The sequence below is a fragment of the Capricornis sumatraensis genome, chromosome 17 (assembly GCF_032405125.1).
Source record: "Capricornis sumatraensis isolate serow.1 chromosome 17, serow.2, whole genome shotgun sequence".
NCBI classification, from domain to species: domain Eukaryota; kingdom Metazoa; phylum Chordata; class Mammalia; order Artiodactyla; family Bovidae; genus Capricornis; species Capricornis sumatraensis.
The window spans coordinates 47730324-47745543 of record NC_091085.1 but is presented as its reverse complement, the minus strand read 5'-3'; the positions used below and the strand labels follow the sequence as shown (position 1 = coordinate 47745543).

Below are 15220 nucleotides of genomic sequence, written 5' to 3'. Positions count from 1 at the left end.
ACACCCATCTCTATGGAAAATGACCATCTGCTTTAGTCAGTGGAGTTGGGTTTCTTAGAATTCAGGCCACCATCTGTGTAATAACTTCCCCATGTAATTAGTTTTATAATAAATAATTAAATTCTCTGGAACAACTTCCTGAATATCCTTCTGTATAGCTGCAACCTGGACACTGGTTTCCAGATTGATCAATACAACCTATAAAATCAGCTCTGCCAAAATTTTTTACATACTACCCCCTAAATACCATCTACTTGGAGATTTGCTAGTTTCTATAGCCATCAGTAATATTAAGTCTGAATACCTGTTCTTAAAAAATGAGATATTAATGTTATATTCACATAATGTTTGTCATTTCTTGTTTCGCTTTCCAAGACAATACAAAAGCCAGCCTTTTAGATTTGATTGTAGTAACTAACTTCTTTATATTTTAAATATGTTAATTAAAATTCTGTATAAATAGCATGCAGAAAAATAGTATGATAAAATATAATGAATGCTTCCTTTACAGTTAAGGTTAATTTTGGTGAGCTTGTTTTATTCTTGGAACTCTAAATATATTTGAAATGACTAAAATGATATGCTTGAGATTTTTATAATCTGTACTTCCAGATTTAGACTACGTTTTTGCACACTTCAGTGGCATCTTCCTCACAAGTACAGTCTACTTTCTGGCCTACTGTGTAGCCATGAAAAATAATCCTAAACTACATCCTGAAGCAGTCTTGCCAGGTAAGAATCTTTATTACAGAAAACCTTCCTACACTTTGAAAGCATCATTCCCTGTTAATTTAGCTTGAATATTCATCTTCTGGAAATGAAGCCATTCTGTGTGTGTGTGTGTGTGTGTGTGTGTGTGTGTGTGTGTGTGTGTGTCTGTGTATGTGTGTTTCTTCCCTCAATTGCTCTGGTTCAGTTCACCACCAAATATGGAGGATTTAAAAACTATGAAACTGGATTTGAAATGCCAGGTCATTAATACTAAACCTGGAACTGGACCAGTGAGTCTGAGATTGTTTCCTCTGCTGAAATACCTTGTGTGACGGGCATGAGACTTTAGTATTTCTTCTTCACTAAGAATGCACATTAAAAGTCAGCGTGCTGGGGCTCTTTTATTCTTAAAGGTGTCCACAAATACAAATCTGCAGTCACTTGGGAAAATAGGCATTTTCTCCAAAAATTTAGGAGAAATTATTTTAGAGTTTAAAAAAGGTATGTCAAATGAACATGCTATTGGATTTAATCAGTTAGGCATTATTGGTTATATATATATGTATATATATATATATACACACACACATATATATATGATGAAGAATTATAATTTCTCAATTATTTAGTGGTTTACTGTAATTCAATTTGGAATATAGATCCACAAGTAAAATTTTTTAAAGAACAAAATAAAGCATATGCCAGAGATTCACTTTGAGTGCCTGATTCAGTTAAGCCAAAGTATACCACTACACCATTGTACCATTTTATAGTACAGAATGTTCACTATAATTCAGACATTATATTAATGGTATAATGTGTGCTAGTAGATGTAAAAATGGTAGAATTCTTACTGCATGTCCTGAAAATTTTAGCTGCTATCTTTATTCAAATTCCAGATTTTTTTCCCCCTTAGCTAGCATCATTATGAATTTCACATATTTTTATATTGTCACTAGGGAAAACAAGTATTTTTTTCTCAAAAAAGGAGAAATTATTTCAGAGTGTAAAAAAAGTTATGTCAAATATACATGCTTTTGAATTTAATCTATTAGGCATTGATGGTAATGTATGTATGTATATATATATATCTATATATATATATAGATATATATATATATATATATATATAGAACATGGATCTTCTGCATTTCAGGCAGATTCTTTACCATCTAAGCCACCAGGGAAGCCCATATATGCTCATATATGTATGTATATACACACACATATATATATGCATATATATAATGAAAAATTATATATAATAAGAATTATAAATAATATGTAAATTATAAAAAGAAAGTTATATATAATTGTATATATATATCAAACCCACGTCTCTTGCATTGCAGGTGGATTCTTTACCATCTGAGCCACCAGAGAAGCCCATATGAGACCATACATATATATATATATATTTATATATACACTCACACATATACAATGAGAAATTATATATAATAAGAATTATAAATATGTAATTATTTAAAAGATATATAATTCAATTTAAATATGTGTTATATATTAAAAGATTAAAATTAATATATTTTAAGTTAATTATAAAAACAAATTGTATATAATAAGAAATTATAATTTCTCACTTAAGAATTTATTGTAATTCAATATGGAATGTAGGTCCACAAGTAAAAATTTTTTAAGGAACAAAACAAAGCATGTATCAGAGATTCACTTTTGAGGGCTTGATTCATTTAAGCCAGAGTGCTACTACTTCACTGCACAGTTTTAGAAGAATGGTAGGATATTTACTGAATGTCTAGCTAAAGTATCCTGAACATTTTAAGCTGGTATTTTTATTCAGATTCCAAGTCCCCCACCCCTTATTTAAGCATCATTCTGAATTTCACATATTTTTACGTACATGGCTTAGAGTAAATGGTGTTTTCAGAAAAGGTTCAGACCCAGTACCTTCCCCGGGTCCCGCTCCATTACCTAGTCTTTACTGCACCTGTTACTTTGGGTACTTGACTTAACGTCAGTAAGGTAAAAGGTGACCCTTACTTACACCTAGTGCAGTCACAAAAAGAGAAACGATTTGTTTTCCAAAATAGTCATAAACATGACTCAAAAACCCACGTTGGCTGTCGGTGTTGATAGGAGTGTGGAGAGGTATGTGGTTGGCGAACGTGTGCTGTCTGTGTGTTTCAGGGTTCCTGTCCGGAGTCCTCTGGGCGATCGCCACCTGCTGTTGGTTCATAGCGAACCGCTCTCTCAGTGCTGTGGTCAGTTTTCCAATCATCACTGCCGTAAGTAGCTGTATTGCATTTCCAAATTTTTGTTTTCCAAATGTAAATCACACTTTTCTGAAGCTTTCTTAGTGAATCACTGAAGTCTGTCATGGAGTTTGATTTTTCAGGAGTACAGGCAGTAGAACAGATTCAGGTGGATAAACTGACACCTTTAATCTCATGTCCTTGATGGCTAAGGGAATGTTACTAACTTCATTTTAACAAGTTTGTTCATCTTCGATACCTTTGCAGTTTTTGTTTGGTCATTTTGCCTAATTTCTTTTGGGATACATTGTAATTTGCTATTAATAGCAATGTGTGTGCTCAGTTACTCAGTTGTGTCAGACTCTGTGACCCTGTGGACTGTAGCCCACCGGGCTCCTCTGTCCGTGGGATTTTCCCAGCAAGAACACTGGAGTGGTTTGCATTTCCTCCTCCAAGGGATCTTCTTGACCCAGGGACCAAACCCACATCTCCTGTGTCTCATGCATTGGCAGGCAGATTCTTTTACCACTGTGTCACCTGGGAATCTGATTAATAACAATATGTATCTCTAGGTAATAGTTTATAGATATAAAAATGCTTTTGTGTATATTGTCACACTTGAATCTCATGGCATCCTTGTGAGACAGAGAGTACTTTAGCCCCTCTTCATAGTGTATGTCAGTGTTTTAAAGAAGGTTTTCAGAAAGTGCTGAAGCAAAGTATTGTTTCTTGATGGTGCCGTTTATCATGTATTCATAATGTAATTTGCTTCATCTGATATTTTTGAGTGCCAGACATGTAGCACATAGTCAGGTTACAGAAAAACAAAAATGTTTGTTTTGATATAGATAGGACTAGTATTAATAGGATTGTCCCCGATTTGAAGATGAGAAAATTGAGACAGTAGCTAAGAGCAGCATCTGAAGGGACACAGCCACGGAACACCTCAAGGCTTCTTAGTATAGAGTTTACTGTATGCAGGACTGCTTTCTGCCTTCAGTATAAAATCCAGTTGAGAATGTTTCAGGTTCCTTGTGGTTCCAGGACTGACATGCCTACACACGAATTGATTGCTCTTATTTCTGCTCTTGGTATCTTAGATTGTTCAGTTGTTTACCTGCCTCCCCTGCTTCCTAAATCATAATCATAAATAAAATTTGCCTGAAACATTTTAGCCGCACACCTGCGCAAGCATACAAAACTGAATTTTTAAAATACATTGTCTAGTCTAAAATACAACTACATAAAAGTTTGAAACATCCTTCAATTTTAATAGGAATCTGGGTTTCAAATAGCATATTTTTGACAGTTCTACTGTGTTCATAAAATAGTTAGCTTTAGTGTACAATTAAATTCACATAATAAAGGCTTGGGGTTTTTTTAACTTAAAGGTCTCACATTTTGACATTCTTCATCTGTACTGAGGGAAAATGTTATCAAAATTGAGCAAATTATAAGGAATAGTTTAAGTCCTCATCATTGGAGTGGTAAAAACCCAAATTTTTCCCCAAAAAGTGTTTGTTTTTCATTTTTTCAAAGATATGTAGTGCTAGAATTGACCAATAGAACAGGAAAAATAGTAATGGGCAATGGGATATAAAACTTATCAGTGAAGTACTTAAAAATAAATGAAATTAAACAAATTTAAGCAAAGTATACAATATGATAGGCACCTCGACTAGGGATGCAAATGCCGCGTGACGGTCATATCCCACTACGTAAGGAAGAATGGCACATATTGAAATAGGTAAGTCATTAATCATATCAAACTTAAACTTGGTCATGTGATGGTGATTTTGTCATTCAGTCAAGCTATATTCTTGAACAAATGTGGATTCTTCAAAATGAGTTTGAGGCAACTTTCTGTAAAACACACAGATACAATTAAGTCACACAAGGCAAAGAGAAATACAAACACAAATAGAAAATCAAAGTTTGAGGAAAATGAGAGCGTCAGCAAATAGCACAGAGGCTAAACAGTCATGTGATTAAGCTTTTTTTTTTTTTAAACATTGTTTTGCTTTGTGCTTATAGAAGCGGGTGAGACAGTGAGATAGTTAATTCTTTTTGACTGGTAACATTATTTCCTCAGAAAAGACAAATTATTTTCTAACACTAATTTTTTTTTTTCTGGTTCTTTAAAAAATACTGAATTCTTAATGGAATTTATCCTGTGGGTCCTTATACAGGAGATGTGGAAGAATAATAAATAATATTCTTCACAAAAATTTTATAGTAGATAGATATGATTTTCTTACTATTCTTTCTTGTATTAAATTACAGTGAAGACTTAGGGCAAGACATGACAGCCAAATGGAGTGGAAATATATTGCTGAGGCAGGTGGGTGTGGGTGGAGGGCTGGTGGGAGTGGTCTCTGTGGCATCTGGAGACTGACTGTCAGAAGGATGACTCTTGACCACTGTGATGGAAGCAGGCATCTCACCCCCCTGGTGTGGCTTCCTCTGGTGCCTGAGGATTATCTCCTGGGAAGGACAGGTATCTTTGGGAGGTGAGGGCCTAGGTTTTTACTGCTACTGGGCTCTTGCTCGGTTTCATTGTCATTATTCAGTTCAAAGATGGCCTTATCCACATGCAGAAAAAGTTCAGCCATAACCTCCAGGATCTTGCTTTCCTCTTTATTTTTCACATAGAGCTAGATTTGCTTTAAGCTTAACTTTTTGAGGGAAAATTTCGACAATACCCACCACCCAGCTTTAGGAAGTATGGATCTGGCTAATCGTGTTTCATCAAGAGCACATTTTTCACATCCCAGCAGCATACTTTTCCTCCCAAGGACCTGCATTTCCATTGTTAGAATCCATCGGTGACTAAACCGGGCGTTCCTTGAAAGCATTATCTATACAGTTCCTTGGCAAATATTCAATTAAAAAGCAAAAAGGAGAAGAAAGAAGAAAAGCCCGTGTAGCAGGACAAGGGCTCTGTTTCCAGTCTTCCTCAAGGAGCTTAACAGCCAAATCAGCTTCTCCAGAAGGGTCAGCCTCTCCAGATGGCTCCAGCTCACCTTCTTTTCAAAGGTCAATTTATAAATGTGTAATTTGTGTTAATTTACAGCAGAAAAATGCATGATCCCAATGCCAAAACAGTTGTCTCTTTTGTTTAAGATGCCCTCCCTCCTCGCAAAGATTCAGGTGTGACTTAGGGACCGACAGCAGCCTTTCTCGGATCTCCTTTGCCTGAGCTGAGCCAGGCACATTGACTTCTGCCTGGATTACTTCTAGCAAAGCACTGCATTGCTCCTTGCAATAACCCTTAGGCCACGTCCAAACTCATATTTTAAAAAATCATCAGCCAAAAACCTGCAGAGGTCAACGGTGCCTTTTGGTATAGTCTTCACCCACGTACTCTGAAAGGGAAATGAGTTTCCAGATTGAAGAGGATAAAGTGTGATTGGCATGATAACATTAGTATTTTGTGCCCTGTGCTATTGTTCCCTCCCATCCTGCCCAAAGTCAGTGTGGAATTGCTAAAGGGCCCAGGTGTTTCTTGTTTGGTTTGGATTTTTGAGGCTTAAGACCATACATCAGGGTGGAAGATAGTTCCTTTGACCTATTTCTCTAGCTGTTTGGATCTTGACTCTTTTGGAACCTGATAAACAGAATGTAATGTGTTCCCATTGCTTGGCTTACCCGTCAGGAGTGCAGTACAGCTCTGCTGATCCAGTCATGTACAACTGGGAAACAGGGGAAACAGGCTGGGATTGTTCATTTGGAACTCTTCCAGAGTTTGTGCAGGACTTGAAAAGGAATCATCAGAATGCTGATGTAATACTTCTTTTCCACAAAGACGGCAATTGATCTAAGTTCCAATGTTTTCCTTTCTAAGCAAAATAATAATATGCTTTAAGAGCTTAACATTTTCAAATTGCAAACCTTTTTTCCATCTCGTTTCTTCTCTTTTGTCCTATATTATTTCATTCCTATCTTTGTCTCCCGCTTACTAACCCACTGTTTATTTTTCCATCATGATTTTTCCATCTTGCCATAATACTATCTTTAGCATTCATTAGAGTGAGATGTGAGATATAGCTGATTACTGTCCAGTAATATCAGTTGAAGTGTTAATTGCTGAGTCGTGTCCTACTGTTTTGCAAACCCATGGACTGTACCTGCCCAGGTTCCTGTGTCCATGGAATTCTCCAGGCAGTAATACTGGAGTGGGTTGCTATTTCCTTCTCCAATTAAGGAAAACTTTAAAGTACGTGCTATATTTCAGGTCCAAAATAACATATTAGAATTTCTTCAGCTTTGAAATTATCCCATGCTGAAGGAAGTTATGTTTATTCATACACTTTTTTCCTATTAAGCCCATTTCTAGTATCTTGAGGAACTAGTGAAAAAGATTATCAATTTGCTTATGAAAATATTTTGTTATAAATCACATTGAAGAAAAACATCCTATGGCACACAATATTCTATCATCATCAAAAAATAAAAATGAAAACCATAAAGAAAAAAAGGAAAAAAGTCTTTGTTTTTCTCCTAATGCTGCTTAGTTTAACTTAATGTTAAGTTTGAATTGAAATTATGAATAGTTTTTCCTAACAATGTTATTATATTGATTTACAATCAAAGTTTATTTGATAAAAGTGTCCAACTTACTGTATTTGTGTAGAGTACAGTCACAGAAAAATAGCCAATTTAATTTTTTTTTTTTAATTTAAGGGTCCAGGATTTATAGCTACAATGTGGGGTGTCTTCATGTTTAAGGAAATACAGGTATGTACACAAAGTGTGTAGGTCCAGTCAAGAAACATATTTAATACTGTGTGTTATTTCTGAAAACTGCAACACCAAAGCCCAGAGCAGAAAACATGTGAATGAATTTGACAGGTCAGATATTCAAAGTGTTACCGTCTCTAATTAGAAAAGAAAATACTAACCATATGATAATTATTATGGATATGTTTTTCTCCACCCCAACCTTAGAGGAAAAATGCTTTAGTTGACTTTATTTTCCCTTAAGAAATTTTGGTTAAATCATCCAATAAAATAAGATAGATATAAATTTTATCTAGTGAAAAATGTTAGATAAACAAGATGAAGATTTTTACTCCCCAGATTAAAACATCCTTGAAGCAAATGGAATTTGAAAATAGATTTTTTGTTGTTGTTGAATCTCATACCTTTCAAAGTCCTCCACATCCAACCAGCATCTTTATAGGAGAACACCCTCTCAAGTGTAAATGATAGTGACTTAAAATGCTTTTACCAAGTAGTTCTAGGATGTGTGTGTGTTTAATTTTTTCATTAAAAATTGTTTTTAAGATTTTTTTCCCCTTTACCTTTATTTGTGGCAAAAGCCTTCAGTTGAGGCTATGTGAATGATATTTCATAGTAGTTTTTACTGAAAACAATATAAATTAGAGACACTGTCAAGGCATTATGGATATAATATTTTTTGCCTTAACAAGAATCAAATAATTCCTATCTCTAAGAAGATCTGATGTTGCTAATCTCTGGGAGCCATAAAGTGAACATGTCCCTGGAAAATTCTTAAAATGATTATTCAGTTTTAGATTTAAAAAGTCATTTCATTCATTTTAAATGAAATGTGTTGACTTAGAAAGTCATAAGATGTTAATACAAGTAAGATTTTCAGGTTAAAGAAGTAATAAATTTGTTTAGAAGATATTTGGATCACAATCTTGATTGCTGTGTTTTTAAATTTACAAGACAACTTAAAACATTTATAGATGTTATTCTTTTGAATATGTTTTTTACTTATTTTAGTTAGGATTGCTTTCCACACAAAAAAATAATTTTATGCCAAAGCACACTCTAAATCTCTTCACAAATATTTCATCTGCTTCATGAAGGGATAACGATTCCTATTTAAGAACTGGGTATTATTCAGCATAACATGCTGAAACCTTAAAAAATCACAAGCCTATTTACAACTGTGGGTATAAATAAACATAAACTAAGAATAGATTTATTATGAAGCATGTAAAAATTATTTTACAGTATAACAATACTGAATTAAAAATCTTCTTCCCTAGATAGAGGAACTTACTTGAGCAAGAGAATATCTAACCATTGGGCCTACTGTTAATTCTTGAGAGTCTTTTAAAGAGACACGTAAAAGACAAAATGACTTTTTAAGATACCTGGAAAAAAAGCTGAGACCAGTTAGAGGAGGGGCTTTTCAGATGGTAAAGTGTCTGTCTACAATGCAGGAGACCCGGGTTCGATCCCTGGGTTGGGAAGATTCCCCTGGAGAAGGAAATGGCAATCCAGTCCAGTACTATTGCCTGGAAAATCCCATGGACAGAGGAGCCTGGTAGGCTACAGTCCATGGGGTCGCAAAGAGTCGGACACGACTGAGTGACTTCACTTCACTTCAAGTAGGGTTTAATTCAGGAATGCAATGATGGATCATATTATGTATAATGTAATTTATTGTACTGTTTTTAGATAGAAAAGAAACTGTATAATAGTATACATTCAAAAAGTATTTACTAAAATTAAAAACCAGTTTTTAATTGAGAGAACAACCTTTAACAATAGGAGGACTAGGAAATAAGAGGAAGCTTAGTTGATATAAGATGTCTCTCAAAAACTATGTAAATACATAACTAAAGTGACACATAAGCATTCTCTGTCAATTATATCTCAATAGAACTGAAAGAATATGAGTTCTCTATAAGTCAAAGATCTTTCCATCATTGCTGTTACTCAGTATTTTCTGGAGATCATAGCCAGTGGGCTAAGATAAAATTAAGACATAAGAGAAAACTAAGAAAAAATATTGTTTGCATATAATATTCTCTTCTTTAAAAGAATTGGCTGAAACTCTGGAGAACCAATAAGATCACTTTGTAAGGCACTGACATATAAATATTAAATTAGTAACTTTCCAATATGCCGTCAAGAACCAATTAAAAAGAAAAAAATAAATGCTATTAATGCCAACAAAAATGATAAAAATGTAAGAAAATAGCAAGAAATGTGCTGGATTTATGAAATAAATTCCTATACTGCAGAAGCTTACTACAGAACGTCAAAGATTGTCATAACAAATGAGCAATCACCATATCCCTGATAGAACAGCTCCCTGTTGTTACTGGGCAGCATCTGCATTCACCATCAGTGTAATTCCAATAAAATCCCAGGGTGTTCCATCTATAGATGTGCAGGTGAGTGCTTGAGTTTGGCCAAGTATGTATCCAAATAGAGAGAGGGAAGGCAAGCTGAAAGCACAGCAAATTTTGTTGACCTTTTGCACTTCCCTGATAGCTCAGTCATAAAGAATCTGCCTGCCAAGCAGGAGACATGGGTTCAGTCCCTGGGTTGGGAAGATCCCTGGAGAGGGAAGTGGCAACCCACTCCAGTATTCTCGCCTGGGAAATCCCATGGACAGAGGAGCCTGGAGGGCTACAGCTGAAAGCTCAGTGAGTTTTGTTGACCTTTTATCTCTAGTTCAAACACCTTACAAATCTGTCTCCAGGCAGAACTTAAGAAGTGTCCGCAGTACTTATCATTCAAAGCAGATGCCTAACTGCCTCTTGACAGATGACCTAAGGGACAGTTTTAAATGCTTTATATGCCAATGAGTTAAAGAGCTTAACTAGACACTGAAACCAAAATCCTATTTGAATTTTTAAGATTATTTTTCTTAAAAACAAAACCCTAGAGGGGAAAAAAAGCAATTTTTTAAAAAGTTTTTATTAAGGTATAGTTAATTTACAATGTTCTATTAGTTTTTGCTGTGCAACAAATTAAATCAGCTATGCATCTACATATATCGACCCTGTTTTAGATTCTTTTCCCATATAGGTCATTGCGTACTGAACGGAGTTCCGCATGCTATACAGTAGGTCCTTATTAGCAAAACATTTTATGTTTGTGACTTGTAGGTCCTGTCAGCTATGTCTTGAAGCAGTCCTTGAAGACACATATTTAAAAGTCCACAACCTACAACAGTGAGGACTTAATTGGAGATCCGAGCACTGTGTGGAAGAGTTTAAAGATTTTATTTCATTTCAGTGCCATTAGTGTTCTGGTTGGATGCTTTTCCCTTGTGACATTCTTTTATATCTACTATCTGTTCCTCTTTGGAAAGTTTGTTTTAGAATCTCATATTTAGCTATTTTAAGCTAGACCGCCAGTATATTTTTAGCAACACACTTCAGTCAGAATGTGCACAGTAATCCCAAAGCAGGGAATTGCTACCACAATTTACAAGTCAATAGCGACTCCCAGATAAAGAATGAGATGATTTGTTATCTTAGTACCTGTCTCAGAAATGCACGTTTAACACTTTTTGCTTTGGGGAGAATGTTAGCATGCTCTTTCTAAGAGTTAGCATTCACCTTTGACAAAGTAAAACTACTGCTTTTGCCCAAATATAATTGGTCTTTTTCTCTAGGAGACTAGGAAGTTTGCTCAGATTCTTAACCTTAAAAGGGAAAAAATTTCAGTCCCTGAGAACATTGTTCTTCTGTCTCCAAAGACAATAAAACAGAGAGCTTACAACATATTCACATAATTTGGGTGTAAAGTGCTAATAATTGAGACCCCATATATTGTTTTTCCTTATGTCAATGATCTCATCAGTTGTTTAATTCACACAGCACATTTGGAAATTGAGTGTATTGACCCTTGAACAAATTTTTATTGAGTGCCTACTCTGCACCAGTTCTGGTATCTAGGCAAAGGCTGCAGCCATTAAGAAAAAGTTGTCAGGAAACCTTAAAGCCTTCAGGAGTGTGTGTGTGTGTTTATGTGTCTGTGTGTGTTGTATGTGGGTGTGAGTAAATTAGCTGCCCTGTGCTTGGCAAGGTTTTATGCTGTCTTTCACTTGTAGAACTTATACCAGAGTGACTTTTGTAGAGTTTGTGCTGGCAGTGAATCAGACAATTCAGCCAGCCAAATCCAACTTTAAAAGACCCCTCTGGTCATCAGATAGATGCAGAATCACCTACTCTAACCCAATTCTTTATTCAGATGAAAAATGGGGATATACATTTTTGACATTTTGGTTATATATTAATTGTCATTAGTTTTACTGAAAGCTGATAATAGTATCATATGATTTGACTACCAGGAGATCTCAGTGTAATTGAGATCCTGTTCCACTTGCCTCAGAGTATTGGGTCTACATTTAAACAGTCATATAGACTGTTTAGCCTGGCAATCATTCAGAGGAGAACTAGTCAGCTAGGACTATGTGGGAGCTTGAAATTGTTCCCTATGAAAGATGGTCAGGGGAGCTAAAATATTGACCAAGGGAAAAGATGCTTCAGGGATACAGTACACTTATTTTCCAGTGTCTGGGGGTTTACCTTGTGGGAGAGAGATTAGAATTGATCTATCTGTACTCTTAGAGATGGAACTTGTGAGAAATACAGTATTTCTACTGAACACAGAGTGGTATATGTTTGTTCATATGAAGATTGGCTGGCATCCTCCGTGGTTCCACCTTTAAGACCAGTGCACCCACATGTAGCTGGGGGAGTCATCTTTGTTTCTATTTCTCCCTTGCCCTTTAGCTTGGTCTCTGTCTCTGCATCTGCACTTCATCCTCTCTTTCCAGGAGGACTGTGGTCACCTCCTTGTTGGTCCCCTCACATTCATTCTGGCCCCCTCCAATCTGGTCTTAATCTGCAAAAGTGTGGGCTTTACAAAATGCAAGCCTGTCTTTTCAACATACTTGGCTCTGCCTGTTCCTCTCATGTCTTCCCATTGCTTGAAAAGTAAATCCAAAGTATAACATGGCCTCTAAGATACCGCCTGCTCAGGCACATGCATAGCCTCCAGCCTCATTGAGCTGCACTTAATTCACTGCTGCACCCTCTCAGACCTTTCAGTCCCTGGAAAGTACCATGTTTCTCTTAAAACAGAGCTTTGCACACACATTCCTTCTACTCAAAATCTGTATCTGCTGCCCTCCTCTTCCCCCAATTCACTGATACTTAGGAGCTCAACTCAACTCTAGATCTGCCTCTTAAGATTTCTATGTGATGCACTCACCACAGCCACCGCTGTTTACATGGTACTCATTCCCATCTCCCACATTACATAAGTCACTGCACAGGGGCACGTTTTGCTTCCCATTTTAATCCCAGAACATGGGGATGGATAGTGGGAGTGCACATGTATTTATTGAATGGGTAATGGCAGAGGGCCTGAGAATCTGGAAGATTCATACAGAGGGATAATGGAAAAGCATACAGGAGGTAGACCAGATGGTTAGCAAGGTCCACAGAAATCTTGAGAGTTTGTGCTTTTCACATATTTGATTCAGGTCTTCTTAATGACAGTTGTTCTTTTTATTACTCAGGGTCGAAAAAACTACCTGCTGATGATGCTTGCATTTTGCATCATCTTGACTGGAGCCTTATGCACAGCTTTTTCTAAAATTTGACAACCACGAGGCCAGCAGATGGCAGCAGCACTTGAGAACACTTCTCTCCTGGACACAAGAGGTTGTGCTGAGAACAGAGTTCGTGTTCACACAGCAAGTGGATCTTCATCCGTCCTGGATTAGGGTAAATGATTTTCTTTCCCACAAATGTGACATTGAAGGAAAACCAGCTTTCAGTCAAGTGTAAACATGAGAAGTTCTTCTAATGAACTGTTTATGAAGGTAGGACTTGACCTCATTGTATCTGAAGATGCTGCTTTGACCACAATATGTGTTTACCGGTGCATAATTTAGCAAACAGTGCGGCATTCATATGTCAAGAATTTTGTATGTGTCCGCATTTCCAAAATATGAGCCTCACTGATGAAGACAGGCATGAAAACGTGGGGGATGGAGCAGGAAGAAGACATATTATGATGGAATTAGGATCCAAAGATATTTAGAGCCTTTGTGAGAAAAAGTAAATGTCAGAGTTGACAAGTGAGTGTTAAAAAAGCCATTTCATTATTTTCAGCCCAGACTTACTTTTACTTCAAATTAGTGTTGCCCGATTCTCAATCACCCACCCAGTTAGCTCAAAATGCCTTTGATATCTCCAGATAAAATCTATCCTTCGGGAACAAAACCTTCCCACTGTTGAGAATATGTGTGTAACACATATACATATGTTTACAAGTATACACCTGTAAATACACATGCATATATGAATGTTCTACTATAAATTGGGGGTAAAATCTAGAATTGCTGAAGCAAGATTCTAGCTTATTACACACCCATGAATACACGCACATATATGTATGTACTCTAACTTGTGGAGAAATTCTAGAATTGCTGAAGCAGGGTTCTAGCTTATCACAGTGAGAATTTTAAGGAACCAATACACTCCATTAGATGTACAATTTAATTTTTTTCTGAAATATATTTTTTCTAAAACTCCTCTTGTAACCAGTGGTTTTCTTCAATTTTTAAATGGTGGTTTACACTAGGTCAAAGAAAATCACCGAACGTGATAGTTGTCTTTAAGAAAACTGAAATGGAACTGCTATTACAATGTTTATTACAGTGGTTCCCAAACTCTTAAAATAATAGTATAAAAAAAAAACTGGAATAGTGCAGTGTAAGTTTCACCCACTCCCACTTGATGATATCACATTACTTTGCTACTTGGAGGGGCAAGATGTGTGTGCCTCTCTAGCTGATCTGTGTGGGTTTAAATCTCACCTCCGCTTCATCTTAATTGTGTGACTTGGGATCAATGTTCTGAGTCAGATTCCTCATCTGTTAACTGGGGCTATTGCTAGTATCTGTCTCACATGGTTACCAGGAAGTTCAAATTAGTGAAAATCTATGTTTTCATGATTGTCTGGCACTTGGCAAACATTGTATAATTCTCAGCTATTATTACTACATCTTGTTTCAGGGAAAAAAACCTGTATCTGTAGATCAGAGAATACATTGTAAGAACTGCTTCCCCTACCACTCCCCCACAACCCAAGCAACTACCTATACCTGTCTATGAGTACAATTTAAAAATGACACTGCTTAATTGTTGAATTGCAAGTATAAGTAAATATTTGATTAACAGTTTCCAAAATCTCATTTAATTTTAACCTGAAAATCACTAATTATACTGATGGCTTTGATTAAATTGATAGGAAGCAAAACTATTTTTCTCACTTAAATATATTTAATGTTTTTATATTAATGGCATTGAATTACTTCTTAGTTAAGGTTGCAAATTTGTATGCAAAATTTTAAATGTGAAGTAAAGCAGTTGCAGAGGAAAAATGAAAGAAAAAAAAAAAAATCTCATTACCACTGTATAGTTTCTGCTACCAGGCAAGTGCCTATAGCGTTAGTGAGAGTAGTGTTAGTAAAAGTTAGAGAAAAG

At 35.9% G+C, this 15220-nt stretch overlaps 1 protein-coding gene across 1 annotated transcript in view; it reads left to right on the top strand.

Annotated features, from left to right (window-relative positions):
• Positions 1-13329, top strand: part of TMEM144 (transmembrane protein 144) — a 45325-nt gene extending 31996 nt beyond the window's left edge. The window contains exons 9-12 of the mRNA XM_068990308.1: positions 613-732; positions 2878-2975; positions 7626-7679; positions 13246-13329. Coding sequence (XP_068846409.1) covers positions 613-732; positions 2878-2975; positions 7626-7679; positions 13246-13329 — 356 coding nt within the window. The remainder of the gene's footprint in view (positions 1-612; positions 733-2877; positions 2976-7625; positions 7680-13245) is intronic.
• Positions 13330-15220: the final 1891 nt, after the last annotated feature.